The sequence below is a fragment of the Schistocerca serialis genome, chromosome 1 (assembly GCF_023864345.2).
Source record: "Schistocerca serialis cubense isolate TAMUIC-IGC-003099 chromosome 1, iqSchSeri2.2, whole genome shotgun sequence".
NCBI lineage: Eukaryota > Metazoa > Arthropoda > Insecta > Orthoptera > Acrididae > Schistocerca > Schistocerca serialis.
The window spans coordinates 274,502,368-274,517,213 of NC_064638.1; the positions used below are offsets into that span (position 1 = coordinate 274,502,368).

Below are 14,846 nucleotides of genomic sequence, written 5' to 3' on the forward strand. Positions count from 1 at the left end.
GCAGTGACGCTTATTAATGAAAACAGGATACAGTGTTTTAAGAGTTAGTTAAGAGATGTGGAATATGATGTAGGAAGAAATTATAACGTCCAATTCTTTCTATTGCACATTTAATATGAGTGAATATTTGAAAATAGTTATCCTAAAAACTATTCCTGAATATAAAAAAAAAAGAAATGCCCTGGATGAATAAGCGAATCAAGATCTCATATAAGAGGAAGGGGAATTTATACAGAGACTAGAATAAGTCAAAATTTGATGTTACTTACTGATTACAAAAAATCAAAAAACATTGTAATAATTTAAGGAAAGTCATTGGGGAGAAGAGAAGTTTGTGGCATAACTTGACCAGAAGAAGGGGTCGGTTGGTAGGACATGTTCTGAGGCATCAAGGGATCACCAATTTAGTATTGGAGGGCAGCGTGGAGGGTAAAAATCATAGGGGGAGACCAAGAGATGAATACACTAAGCAGATTCAGAAGGATGTAGGTTTCAGTAGATACTGGGAGATGAAGAAGCTTGCACAGGATAGAGTAGCATGGAGAGCTGCATCAAACCAGTCTCAGGACTGAAGACCACAACAACAACAACAACATAGTCAATCTAGATTATTTATTGAGCTACCTGTCAGACAATAAAAACAGTACTTTACAGAGATTTTACAGTAGATTTCATAAAAGATACGGACCGTAAAAATGGATTGGACTGATTATTTTGGTTTTTCAATGAACCTTCTAGAGTTAATTTTCCAACTCGTGTCTAACCAGATGGTAGAACCTTGATTGATAACATTTTTGTGGACAGTGCTCAGACTGGAACAATTAATGCATATCCATTTGTTAGCGGACTATCTGATCAACATACACAGTTAATGTAAATAAACAACACCTTGTTGATACAAAGCAGTGACGCTTATTAATGAAAACAGGATACAGTGTTTTAAGAGTTAGTTAAGAGATGTGGAATATGATGTAGGAAGAAATTATAACGTCCAATTCTTTCTATTGCACATTTAATATGAGTGAATATTTGAAAATAGTTTTCCTAAAAACTATTCCTGAATATAAAAAAAAAGAAATGCCCTGGATGAATAAGCGAATCAAGATCTCATATAAGAGGAAGGGGAATTTATACAGAGACTAGAATAAGTCAAAATTTGATGTTACTTACTGATTACAAAAAATCAAAAAACATTGTAATAATTTAAGGAAAGTCATTAAAATGTCCATAAGTGCGCATGTGCGGAGAGGAGTTAATAGTTTAGGTAATAAGATTGCAACTATACGGTATACTGGCAAACGGAAGATAGGACAGCCAGTCAGGTTACAAAAAACTACAACAATTAAACTAATTTACAATGTTATGATTGATAACTCACAAACTGCAAGTACTTTTCACAATCAGTTTCCAAATATAGCAACAAAGATAGGGTTAAATCGTTCAACTGAAGAAACAAAAGAAAGAAATTCTAATATGGTGTTGATGAAATTTCAAGGAGAGTTCTAAAAAGTTTTTCTGACTTAACAAATAATGTCATTAGTGATGCATGTAGTGCATCACTGGCACAGGGAATTTTTCCAAACGGACTGTTGTGGCAGCGGTAAGTTAAAATATAGCCGAAAGGAGTCTGTCAGATATAAAATTTCACCTCCGTATTAAATTAAAACACACACAACATGGCTATTTTCATATGGTCCTCACCAGTGTACAACCAGTGCATCAGGGCCACATGCACAACGCTTACGCTAGTAAAATCTTTTGCCCAGACAGAACACGCGTCGAAGTACCGATCGCCCGTTAAGCACGGTAAGATTAGTGAAAATCAATAAATCAATTAACAAAAATTCTGTGGCTATAATGCATTCAGAATGTGTCTTACAAAGTAATGGGAGGTTCAAAATGTATCAGAAAAATGGAGATTTCGTTACCTCCAGTTTGCAGCGCAGCTCTTGAGGAGTGGATCCCCCCTTCTCACAGTGACACAGAATCCTAAGGGCCCGGGTTCGAGTCCCGGCTGGTCGGAGATTTTCTCCGCTCAGTGACTGGGTGTTGTGTTGTCCTAATCATCATCATTTCATCCCCATCGATGAGCAAGTCGCCCAAGTGGCGTCAACTCGAAAGACTTGCACCCAGCGAACGGTCTACCCAACGGGAGGCCCTAGTCACGCAGCGACACAGGTCTCCATTCACGGGAAAGCTGTACCTGCGTTATCCTGCCTCCGGAAGACCTCGTTACTTACTATCTGACGAATCTAACAACGACGTGAGCGCTTCTGGTATCCAGTTTCCTGCTTTAGGTAGATCTATACTGATGCGCTATTTTGCTTCAGCAGTTACTTCAACTGCTGAACACTGATAAAGTACTAGAAGAGTAGTTAAAGCTAGCATGGTTAATGTTTCTTGTTGTTAATACAGAAAACACAGGCAACTGTCAGCTTGTTCATTTTTTTGCTGTCGATTTTGCTGCTAATTTTGGATGTTTCGAGCAAGTTTTTGTGGTACATGTCCTGGTGGAAATTTATCTGATTGGCATGAAATGTATCGGACAACAATCAGCTGTAACTGGAATGAAGAGAATGAAAATTTGTGCAGGATTGGGACTCAAACCCGGATTTCCCGCTTATTGCGAGCGATCCCCTTGCCATTATACTATCCAAGCATGCCTCACAGTCAGACCCAAACTTCCAAGAATAGTCTTACGAGTACTTCCGTCTTTTAATTTTATTTTTCTTCGATTTTTACCGTTCAAGTAGAGGTAATTTCCTTGAAGGATAGGCCTTGTGTTCTCATTTTGTTTAGCATTTACTGTGTGTATTTTTTGCCTGTCTTTTCGTTACAAAGCTACTACACCGGAGAAAAGCTTTCTTTTTGAGGTAAAAAGAAAACTGAGCGTGCAGATGTCTGGGAGAAGTTGCGTCCATTTTTACGCCACAGTGCAATGTACTCTTCCAGTTTACTCTGAAGGACGCACATTTTCGCAGATTAATCCCCACAGTGCAGGCTCTCCCATAGCTGCTCCGAGGTGAGTGGGGTAATCAACGAGAAAGCAAAGTGCTGCACACGGGCCCTCAAGTTCTTGGCAGCTTTGGAACTGGGGCGGAGCCCAAGATGCCCGCCACTCACGCGTCCATGCCCCACGAGGCCACCAGAGTTACAGGCCCGGGAGCCGGGTTTCATATTTTACATGCAGCACAGTCACCCTGTAGGGACGCTGGCGCTGGCGACGCGTGTGAAATTTCATTGTAGATGACCACCAGCTGTTTATTTTTATGCTCAATGCTACAGGTTTCGATCATTAGATGATTATCAACCTGAAGCTATGTTTTTATCCAAACATCGAAGTTGTTCACTCCAAATGTTGCAGTGATCAGCTGATTACTCTTTGCTTCGGTTTGATAACGGTCTAATGATCGAAACCGGTAGCACTGAGCATAAAAATAAACAGCTGACTGCTATCTGCACTGAAGTTCTACAGTTACCTGACAGCCCCATCTCATCATCAATCTAGCTAATGACGCTGTTTGTGTGTTCGCAGTCTTCGCTTTCGGCCGGAGCTACGGTGTCCTCTTCCTGGCACGCGCTCTGCAAGGCATCGGGTCTTCCTGCTCCAGTGTTTCTGGTAAGTTCCGCCTTGCACGCTTCACTAACCTAGCAATACACTAATGTGGATGAATACAAGAGGTTTCATAGTCTAGGGGTGACAGATTACGCCATGGGCAACAACTTCCCTTAGAGACAAAACGTTCGCTGACGCTTCACGTCCTTTAGTTTTCGCCGGCTCTGGGACAGAGGGATTGCGGTTTTTCGCGGATGATGCTGTAGTATACAGAGAAGTTGCAGCATTAGAAAATTGCAGCGAAATGCGGGAAGATCTGCAGTGGATAGGCACTTGGTGCAGGGAGTGGCCACTGACCCTTAACATAGACAAATGTAATGTATTGCGAATACATAGAAATAAGGATCCTTCATTGTATGATTATATGATAGCGGAACAAACACTGGTAGCAGTTACTTCTGTAAAATATCTGGGAGTATGCGTGCGGAACTATTTGAAGTGGAATGATCATTTAAAATTAATTGTTGGTAAGGCGGGTACCAGGTAGCGATTCATTGGGAGAGTCCTTAGAAAATGTAGTCCATCAACAAAGGAGGTGGCTTACAAAACACTCGTTCGACCTATACTTGAGTATTGCTCATCAGTGTGGGATCCGTACCAGGTCGGGTTGACGGAGGAGATAGAGAAGATCCAAAGAAGAGGGGCGCGTTTCGTCACAGGGTTGTTTGGTAAGCGTGATAGCGTTACGGAGATGTTTAGCAAACTCAAGTGGCAGACTCTGCAAGAGAGGCGCTCTGCATCGCAGTGTAGCTTGCTGTCCAGATTTCGAGAGGTTGCGTTTCTGGAGGAGGTATCGAATATATTTATTCCCCCTACTTATACCTCCCGAGGAGATCACGAATGTAAAATTAGAGAGATTCGAGCGCGCACGGAGGCTTTCCGGCAGTCGTTCTTCCCGCGAACCATACGCGACTGGAACAGGAAAGGGAGGTAATGACAGTGGCACGTAAAGTGCCCTCCGCCACACACCGGTGGGTGGCTTGCGGAGTATAAATGTAGATGTAGATGTAGAACTAGTGGGACCTACTAACCATGTGTGCTACATACTACCTACCACAGTAAATTAATTCAGCGGGTGTCAACATTAAAACCTAAAGAATGAACGCCTATGAACGGCTCTATGGGGGGAAAGATTTTTTAGATGCGAATCAGGAAATTCAATTCTGCTTTCCCTACCCCACTTCCACATATAGCAAATGGAAGTATTATAGCAACACCCGAGGCTAACACACGCTGGAGAGTGCCTGCACCAGTGGTTCCCAGTCTGGCGTAATTACCCCCTGGGAGGGGGGTGGGGTTAAAATGAATCTTCTGAGGTGCAAGGACATAAGGGTTCGACAGTGTACCGTTCATGAAACTAAACTGTTTTTAAAAGTCCGTTGCCGTTATCACTATTCCATATGATTGTAATATATATTGCTTAAGTTACCAATAACTACTTTTTTTTCAAATTTAGCGTTAACACGTGACGCAATGTGACGGTGATATAGTTGCAAAACTACCGTAGGCTACCACAAGTAAGCGGAGACCATGGCTTTGGTCAGTTAAGATCGTAAGCATGTTACATGTACGTTAGGCGTGTTGCATACTAGCGGGAGTTATTTCACCGGCTCATGTGGCCGAGCGGTTCTAGGCGCTTCAGTCTGGAACCGCGCGACCGCTACGGTCGCAGTTTCGAAACCTGCCTCGGGCATGGATGTGTGCGATGTTCTTAGGTTGGTTAGGTTTAAGTAGTTCTAGGGGACTGATGACCTTAGATGTTAAATCCCATAGTGCTCAGAGCCATTTGAACCATTTTTTACCTCATTTCGATCGCTTTGTTTACATATGAGATCAGTGTCGTATTAGATTCCCTAGAAACCGGAAGCGGTGAACGAGCTAGAAAGTGAGAAAGGATACATAAAGGGCTGCATAACCCACGGAACATTTTTGTTCTGTATTGTTATCCTCCTGTTTCTTAAAAATAAACGTTATTTATTGAAAAACTCGAATTGACGATGCTTCGTTCAGGTTTTATTCGAAAATTGCTGACCTGTAACTTGAAGCAGAGGGATGAAGTACTAAAAGTAAAAATAATACACATTTGTCGTAAGTGCTACAAAACTGTTTCCTCAACAAAAAGTAAAACTTAAAAAAAATCTCGATGCAAAAACATATCAATCATCTGTTCAATACTTCATCGAGCTTACATAAAACATGCTTCGATTATTCATAAACAGCTTTCGCACATATCAGTAATAACAGGGAACTCTTGCCTTTGATCGTGATTAAGAACATTCTACTGAATACAAAAAGCAACAACAATAATACGTAATTTGTTATGCTTTATGTTGTGCATGTAAATTGTACTTGCATCAAAAGTAATTGCTTTGATTACTAAATGCACAGACCTTATGTGATCAACTAATGTTTAATACTTATAAAATGCAATTTACGGGGGTTGGAACTTAAATAGTGGCAACATTGTTGTGGAGACACTATGCAATGGAATATACTATCGTCGATGATAGCACACGTTATTGACATACCTACCTTACCTCCAAGAAAATGGACTCGCCCGTCCCACGTCACCGGCGTGCGCACAATCGAGGGAAAAATAGTCACTTGTGAGCGAACGGTCTAACCTAACGGTGTCACTATGTTTTCGAAACAGGATCAACGGAGTTGTATCAAGATTGAATGTGCCAGAGGTCATACAGCACGACAGTGTCATCAAGGTCTTCGAGAGGCGTGCGGGGAATTAGCATTGCCGTACAGAACAGTGGCACGTTGGGTAAAAGCCTTCAACGAAGGTCGGCAAACTGTGGCAGACATACATTGGGCAGGTCGTCCTAACGTCTTTGAAGAAGAAGTGCATGCTGTTGCCGCGTCAGTGGACAGTGATCGACGCCATGCGATTCGTGAGCTCGCCCACGAAACCGGCTTAGCGCATACGACTGTGCTTCGCATCCTTGCATCCTGAAGGAACGCCTGGGCATGCGAAAAATTGCATCACGATGTGTTCCACGTGACTTGACGGAAACGTACAAATGGATGTGTTACGATTCTGATCAGACGCACCTGGAACGCTATGAGTGCAAAAGAGAGACTTTCTGAGGCCGTATCGTAACACTGGATTAGACATGGGCCACATCGTACGAGGCAAAACTGAAAAGCCAATCCAACGAATGGCGTTATTATGGGTCGCCGAGAAAGTCGAAAGTGCGTCAGAGCCCCAGTATGGTGAAAGTTATGGTGATTCTCGTGTACGACTGTGATGGTGCTATCCTAACGCATTACGCTCCTCCACGGCAAACCGTCAATGCACAATATTACTGTTCTTTTTTGGAGCATCACCTGCGACCAGCTTTGCGAAAGAAGCGGCGACACTTTCTGCGCAACCCACCCATCATTTTGCACGACAATGCGCGGGCGCATACAGCGCGAGCTGTTGCTGCTTTGTTCGGTCGATGGGACAGGGAAGTACTGTACCATCCACCATACTTCCCGGACTTAAATCCTTGTGACTTTGATTCCGAAGATGAAGGAACCACTTCGTGGCATTCGCTTCAGAACTGTTCCAGAGATTCGACAGGTAGTAGACCGCTCCATTCGCACCATCAGCAGAACAGGCTCTGCTAACGGTATACTACGCCTTCCACATCGCTGGCAACGGGTTCTACACAACGCTGGTGACTACTTTGAAGAATATTAACAGGTGCAAACATGTAACTCTTTTGTTACCACTATGTAAGTTCCAACCCTCGTATATTTAGCAAAGATATAGAATACAGGACGGACTAACACTGAACGATGTGCGGTGCTAATTATGAGCAAAACACACAAAAACCAAAGAGTTGTCATTTGCTCCCAGAGTCTCTCTCACATATTCATTTATGTTTCTTTCCCTACCAAGGCTACCAAAACTAGTGGCAATCCTTCAGTTATTACGTCATTTACGTATTTCACCAAAACGACCGAACCATAGTGTTGGTGGAGAACGACGCTAGATGGAGGCTACACCTTGTGAAACGAATGTATGAACACCATCTCCCACACATCGTCTATCCAGTTTAGACATACTTTGTTCTTTTTAGCATGCATCAATGACAGTAAAATTGAGACGTATACGACACGTATGTTTAAATATCTAAGAAAAATACCTTCTCCGAGTTGTAGGTAGTTCCTGTAATTGACACAACATCTATGTAATGCCTCTTACACTGCTGTAGGGCTTACACCTTATTATTATTATTATTATTATTATTATTATTATTATTATTATACTTTTTCCCTTCGGTCCTTCTGCCAGAAAAAGGAGCCCGTGGCTCCAAAAGCTTTCCACATTTTATATGTGTTTATTCGTTTCGAAACTTGGTGAGTATATTTTTCACCTATCCACATTATATTTTCAAACACTGATTATTTTCGTTGGTATAGACACACTGCATATAACCGTGAACACAGCAAATGGGTTCATTATTCTGGATTTTGTATTTCAGTACCATTCGGACAATTCCCTAGCGTCTAGGACTGTATGATGTACCGGCGGATAATTCGTGCAGATCCCAGTAATACGGCTTTCTGTAGCTGGAAAAGGGATATTTTATCAATGCCATGGCTTTCAAGTGTCCATTAAGATCTTTTGGCATTGCTCCCGCTATTATTATTACTATTATTATTACTGGCAGCAGTCAGACAATGCATTGGCAGTGTGAAGTCTTTCAGTTTCTGCCATTTAAGAACTAAGGAGTCAAGCAATCAAGTGATCCATAAACTGTAACCACAGTGTGAATGGTTTTCGGAGACACTCTTTCACAAATCACCATGTAATTCAATAATCGCGTTTCTGGTGAACGTGAGATGAAAACTACAATAAAACAGGCATAGCAGGGAACATTTTAATCAAAATAAAAACGATTTTTTGACATTTTCAAAGAGGTGTACCCTTTAAAGGGTTAACAGCATCCAAATATGAGGCTAATGAAAATATGACTGTTGTATTCTACGTTACTGTTACTCAACGGCTGTCTCGGAAGATTACTACTAATATCATCTAGTTTCTGAGCCCCACTGTTTCCCATGCATGCGTGGTACAGCCTCCGCAGTACGCACTTCTTATCGCCTCCCAGACGCCCCTGTTGGCCTCAGTGTAGGCAACGCGCGCAACAAGTGCCAGCGCTGACCGCTTTTCACGGGCAGCGGTTGCAGACCTCCAACCCCCTCTGCTGCTAGAATACGACGTCTGGCTGGGAAGCCCGAAGGAAACGTTGGTTGCCAATTCATTTGCGTTCGGCTTCTCATCCACACCAAACGAAGGCTTGGGACCATGGCATTCGGCCAAGTGGAATCGCAGTTAGCTCTGATAACTTGCGACGTTGCTCTCTTTTGTTTATTGTCATAATTAAAATTCAACCAGCCGATATTATGAGGAAAGAAGAGGCTTTAGCAGTCGTCGAATTTGCAGCATTTATTTTACTGGGAACAGCTGATAGTCATCAAAAGAAGAAACGACGCTTGTGGACGACTTCCTTTTGAGAAACAGGGAGCAATGTGGTGGGTCAAAATTAAAGCCTGCCTTAAAGCTGAATTGGAATATGGGCTATTTCATATTTTTTTCCCTAATGAAAGCTACAGATTTCGAATTGTTACTGAACTGTGTAGGCCTAGAATTTCCAAAGATAACATCTCTTTTAGGAGAACTTTACCTGCAGCAGAAAGTTAATAATCATTACCAGGTTTGTTTGTTTCTCTTTGTCACTCGCGGCGAAAAGATGTCAATAAAGACACCGTTTCCTGTTTCACATCGTGCGTATCACTTACTAACAACTATTTCCCTCCTAGAGTCTAGTGTTTTCAGTTTGTTTTGATAATCGCAGTTCGTAGGGGCTCATAACGCCCGTTTTATAATCGAGTATTTTTAAACATCATAAATACACATCCTTAGCAAGAGCAGGCATTGCTTGCAGGTGAAACAGCTACTCTTGATTTCAGGTTTTTCACTACAGGCACAAGTCACACCCACAGTAAGTATGTTTTATTCATTATTTTCACTCTTTAATTTTTTCAGATAGAAATTTATGAGAATGTACGTTTGGATTAGGGCATTGAATGCTAGTGAAACATGGACTGCGGGAAAACCGGAACAGAGAAGAATCGAATCATTTGAGATGTGTTGCTGCAGCAAATGTTGGAAATCAAGGGGACCGATAAGGTAACGAACGAGGAAGTTCTGCTCAGAATCGGAGAGGGAAACAACATATGGAAAACATAGATTAGAAAAAGGGGCAGAATGATGACATCAGGGAATAGCTTCCATTATACCGGAGGGAGGCGTAGAGTGTAAATAATAATAATAATAATAAAACTGTATGTTGCTTTCTGATGGTAGTCTTGTTAATTTAAAGAGCGAAAGCGTCAATACGGACGCTAACTGCTTCTTGTGGCTGTCCTGAAAAACTTAAATACACACCTGTTCTAGAGACATAGCATGAAACATATACGTTTGAAATATGATTGAAATTATTTAACTGACTGTAGTCTGAAACACAAGTGTCAGAATGGGAATGGCATGTGGACGTCTATTTTATGTCGTCTATTACGCGCCTTTGTCTGTACTGAACTTTAATGACTGCGAGAATGTAAGTTCAATTTATCTGCAAGAATGGAAACTGTCAATAACTCCAAACCAATTTACATAACACAAAAACTGAATCTTATGCAACACTCTTGATTTGCAATTGGCCCTGGTAATAAAACAAAACTTGATGTATTTGAAAATAATGGTCCCTGTGCTTAATGAATGCTGTCACTGAAATAATAAAATTTCTTACCTTTATCTGCGCAGTGATAACGCTTTTCGCACTGCTCTCTGTTAGCACTTTAGGTTGTATAGTTACCAAACAGCTAATGTGCAAGGTTGTTGCTTAGCGCATATTTTAATTAAATCGGACATGACTGAGACAATAACTTCTTGAGGAAAATAGTTAATCAAAAATGACCTCGGGACTAGTATTGACTTGTGGTAAGTAACAATATGGTACTAACTTTAAAACTTGTATTTTGAGTCTGAAAATTAATAACGGTCATAATGAACACAGTCAATAAGCTGGTTATAGAATGAGATTTTCACTCTGCAGCGGAGTGTGCGCTGATATGAAACTACCTGGCAGATTAAAACTGTATGCCGGACCGAGACTCGGACTCGGGACCTTTGCCTTTCGCGGGCAAGTGCTCTACCATATGAGCTACCCGAGTTCGAGTCTTGGTCCAGCACACAGTTTTAATCTGCCAGGAAGTTTCATATCAGCGCACACTCCACTGCAGAATGAAAATCTCATTTTGGAAACATCCCCCAGGCTGTGGCTGAGCCATGTCTCCGTAGTATCCTTTCTTACAGGAGTGCTAGTTCTGCAAGGTTCGCAGGAGAGCTTCTGTAAAGTTTGAAAGGTAGGAGACGAGGTACTGGCAGAATTGAAGCTGTGAGGACGGGGCGTGACTCGTACTTGGGTAGCTCAGATGGTAGAGCACTTTCCCGCGAAAGGCAAAGGTCCCGAGTTCGAGTCTCGGTCCGGCACACAGTTTTAATCTGCCAGGAAGTTTCAGCCTGGTTATACATTAGCAATTAGCTGTACATAGTCATTGGATGTGAGTGCTATACATTGTCTCAATCATCACTAATGAATACGCGCATTGCATTAATAACAAAACAACTTTTTTTTACTTACGTTTTTCCCAACTTCTGATGAGATTCCTTTTACAGTTAGCAAACATCATAGCATCTTGCAAATAAAAAAATCATTACTACGCGTAGCGAGTAAGCATATATCCGGCACACACCGGATATGACAAGTCTTTACACTTGAGAGTCCTGTTCAGAAAGTAAGCTCCGATTGATTGCCAAATTGAAACCACAGTGAACATCAGAAATGTTTTACTTGTAACAATTAGCTACACCTTTCAGCTACTTCTCTACGTAGTCGCCGTTCTGACTTAGACTTTTGTCATACCGTTGTACCAACTTTTCAATAGCCTCATCATAGAAGGCAGCCACCAGTGCTTTCCGCCAATTCTCCACGCTGGCCTACACCTCGTTGTCTGTGTCAAAATGTTGTCTTCAAAGACAGCGGTTCATGTGACCAGAGATGAAACTCAGGGGGAGACAATTGCGGACTGTATTGTGGGTAATCTCACATTTCCATTTGAAAACGATGCAGGAGCATCTTCATTGCCCCTGCAGAATGCGGCTGAGAATTGTCTTGAAGAAGAAACAGCACGACAGTTATGTAATGTTAGCTGCATAGCTTCAGGCGAAATTTCTCACCAGGCCCTCGTACTTGGCGGCAGACACTATTTTCTAGACATCTTTACGCACTCACTGCGAGCTCAGAAATGAGAAGAGCGACGTCATGCTAACTGGGGTTATACTAGAGACACTACCCAACACATCTGTGCAAAGCTTTATCGGATTTTCGTAGTCGTTTCCATTTCGTGACCGATCGGAGCTTACTTTCTGAACGCCCTTGTATCTCCCATCTAAAGTTTCTCTAACACATTACTCCTAACACCTTGAATGCTGCTGAGCAGAGACGCTGCTAGACAATCAATACTGCATTTGACCATCTCTGGTTCAATACAATATTTTCTTACAAAATTTCAATTAATTTTCCCTGTGTATATACCTTTCAAGCACATTGCTACACCATGAGAAGGTTCCCAACGCCAGCCAAAGGCCAACGCTGTGATGTTACCGCCAATAGACTGAACCGTAACCGAGACCAACTGCTTGGTTCGCTCCGGTTTTCCGCCAGTAGTCACTACGCAAACCTCGGCCGGCGAAGGGGCTGACTGTCGTCCGTTGGCCTTAGTTGGCGTAGTGTGTAAATGTCTGAACGCTGTAGCAGTGTGCGTGGTGCTGTGCGTGTCGACAGGAATGGGGATGCTGGCGGAGCGCTACCCGGACGACAAGGAGCGCGGCAATGCAATGGGCATCGCGCTGGGCGGGCTGGCGCTCGGCGTGCTGATCGGCCCGCCCTTCGGCGGCGTCATGTACGAGTTCGTCGGCAAGTCGGCGCCCTTCCTCGTGCTGTCGGCGCTCGCCCTCGGAGACGGCCGTAGGTACCGCGCCTACGCGCCCACTCCGTTCCTAAGCCTAGAATAGAACATCGTAATCAGTCACTCTCAATTACACGAATTCAAACGCCCTTCCTCTAGAGCAGTGGAATATTTACTTTCCAGACGAATTTTGCACTTTTATATTAAACGAATCTTCAGTGGACTTTTTCGGTCGTTAGTTAACTAACTGCTATAATCCACTGAAAATGCTTATATCACAAAAATTATCTAACTTAAAAAATCCACTAAAGATTCCTTTAATACAGTACGCCAGTTGGGCTGGTAATCATTAAAACAATCTCCTCTTTCGTTGCGGCAGGATACTTTCAAACAAATGCGAAAAATATTTTATTGGGGCCCGCCGACTTAGAGGGAAATGATCATAATACACTCCTGGAAATGGATAAAAGAACACATTGACACCGGTGTGTCAGACCCACCATACTTGCTCCGGACACTGCGAGAGGGCTGTACAAGCAATGATCACACACACAGCACAGCGGACACACCAAGAACCGCGGTGTTGGCCGTCGAATGGCGCTAGCTGCGCAGCATTTGTGCACCGCCGCCGTCAGTGTCAGCCAGTTTGCCGTGGCATACGGAGCTCCATCGCAGTCTTTAACACTGGTAGCATGCCGCGACAGCGTGGACGTGAACCGTATGTGCAGTTGACGGACTTTGAGCGAGGGCGTATAGTGGGCATGCGGGAGGCCGGGTGGACGTACCGCCGAATTGCTCAACACGTGGGGCGTGAGGTCTCCACAGTACATCGATGTTGTCGCCAGTGCTCGGCGGAAGGTGCACGTGCCCGTCGACCTGGGACCGGACCGCAGCGACGCACGGATGCACGCCAAGACCGTAGGATCCTACGCAGTGCTGTAGGGGACCGCACTGCCACTTCCCAGCAAATTAGGGACACTGTTGCTCCTGGGGTATCGGCGAGGACCATTCGCAACCGTCTCCATGAAGCTGGGCTCTGGTCCCGCACACCGTTAGGCCGTCTTCCGCTCACGCCCCAACACCGTGCAGCCCACCTCCAGTGGTGTCGCGACAGGCGTGAATGGAGGGACGAATGGAGACGTGTCGTCTTCAGCGATGAGAGTCGCTTCTGCCTTGGTGCCAATGATGGTCATATGCGTGTTTGGCGCCGTGCAGGTGAGCGCCACAATCAGGACTGCATACGACCGAGGCACACAGGGCCAACACCCGGCATCATGGTGTGGGGAGCGATCTCCTACACTGGCCGTACACCACTGGTGATCGTCGAGGGGACACTGAATAGTGCACGGTACATCCAAACCGTCATCGAACCCATCGTTCTACCATTCCTAGACCGGCAAGGGAACTTGCTGTTCCAACAGGACAATGCACGTCCGCATGTATCCCGTGCCACCCAACGTGCTCTAGAAGGTGTAAGTCAACTACCCTGGCCAGCAAGATCTCCGGATCTGTCCCCCATTGAGCTTGTTTGGGACTGGATGAAGCGTCGTCTCACGCGGTCTGCACGTCCAGCACGAACGCTGGTCCAACTGAGGCGCCAGGTGGAAATGGCATGGCAAGCCGTTCCACAGGACTACATCCAGCATCTCTACGATCGTCTCCATGGGAGAATAGCAGCCTGAATTGCTGCGAAAGGTGGATATACACTGTACTAGTGCCGATATTGTGCATGCTCTGTTGCCTGTGTCTATGTGCCTGTGGTTCTGTCAGTGTGATCATGTGATGTATCTGAACCCAGGAATGTGTCAATAAAGTTTCCCCTTCCTGGGACAATGAATTCACGGTGTTCTTATTTCAATTTCCAGGAGTGTAATAAAGTTAGACAAATCAGAGATCGCACGGGAAGTTTGAAGTTTTCGAGTGTGGAACGGTAGAGAAATCTAGGGAAGATGATTCGATGAACACTCTGCCAGGCACATTACTGTCTATTGCATAGTAGTCATGCACATCTAGATGTAATATAAAAGCGCGAAATTATCTAGGAGGCAAATATTATATTGCCGCTAGAAAAAGACGTTTACATTTATAAACATGTGTCTATACACTTGCGGCGGAAGTTGACCACATCAACAAACGTGTCAGCCACTATTAGGTTCCTCTTCTATATTTCACGGTCGGTTTCGGAGAAATAGCTCCA

The 14,846-nt window shown here is 43.8% G+C and overlaps 1 protein-coding gene across 2 annotated transcripts in view; it reads left to right on the forward strand.

Annotated features, from left to right (window-relative positions):
• Positions 1-14,846, forward strand: part of LOC126467915 (synaptic vesicular amine transporter) — an 805,596-nt gene that overhangs the window by 732,243 nt on the left and 58,507 nt on the right. For both annotated transcript variants that reach the window (XM_050096506.1, XM_050096505.1), the window contains exons 6-7: positions 3,536-3,619; positions 12,526-12,708. In XM_050096506.1, the coding sequence (XP_049952463.1) occupies positions 3,536-3,619; positions 12,526-12,708 (267 nt within the window). The remainder of the gene's footprint in view (positions 1-3,535; positions 3,620-12,525; positions 12,709-14,846) is intronic.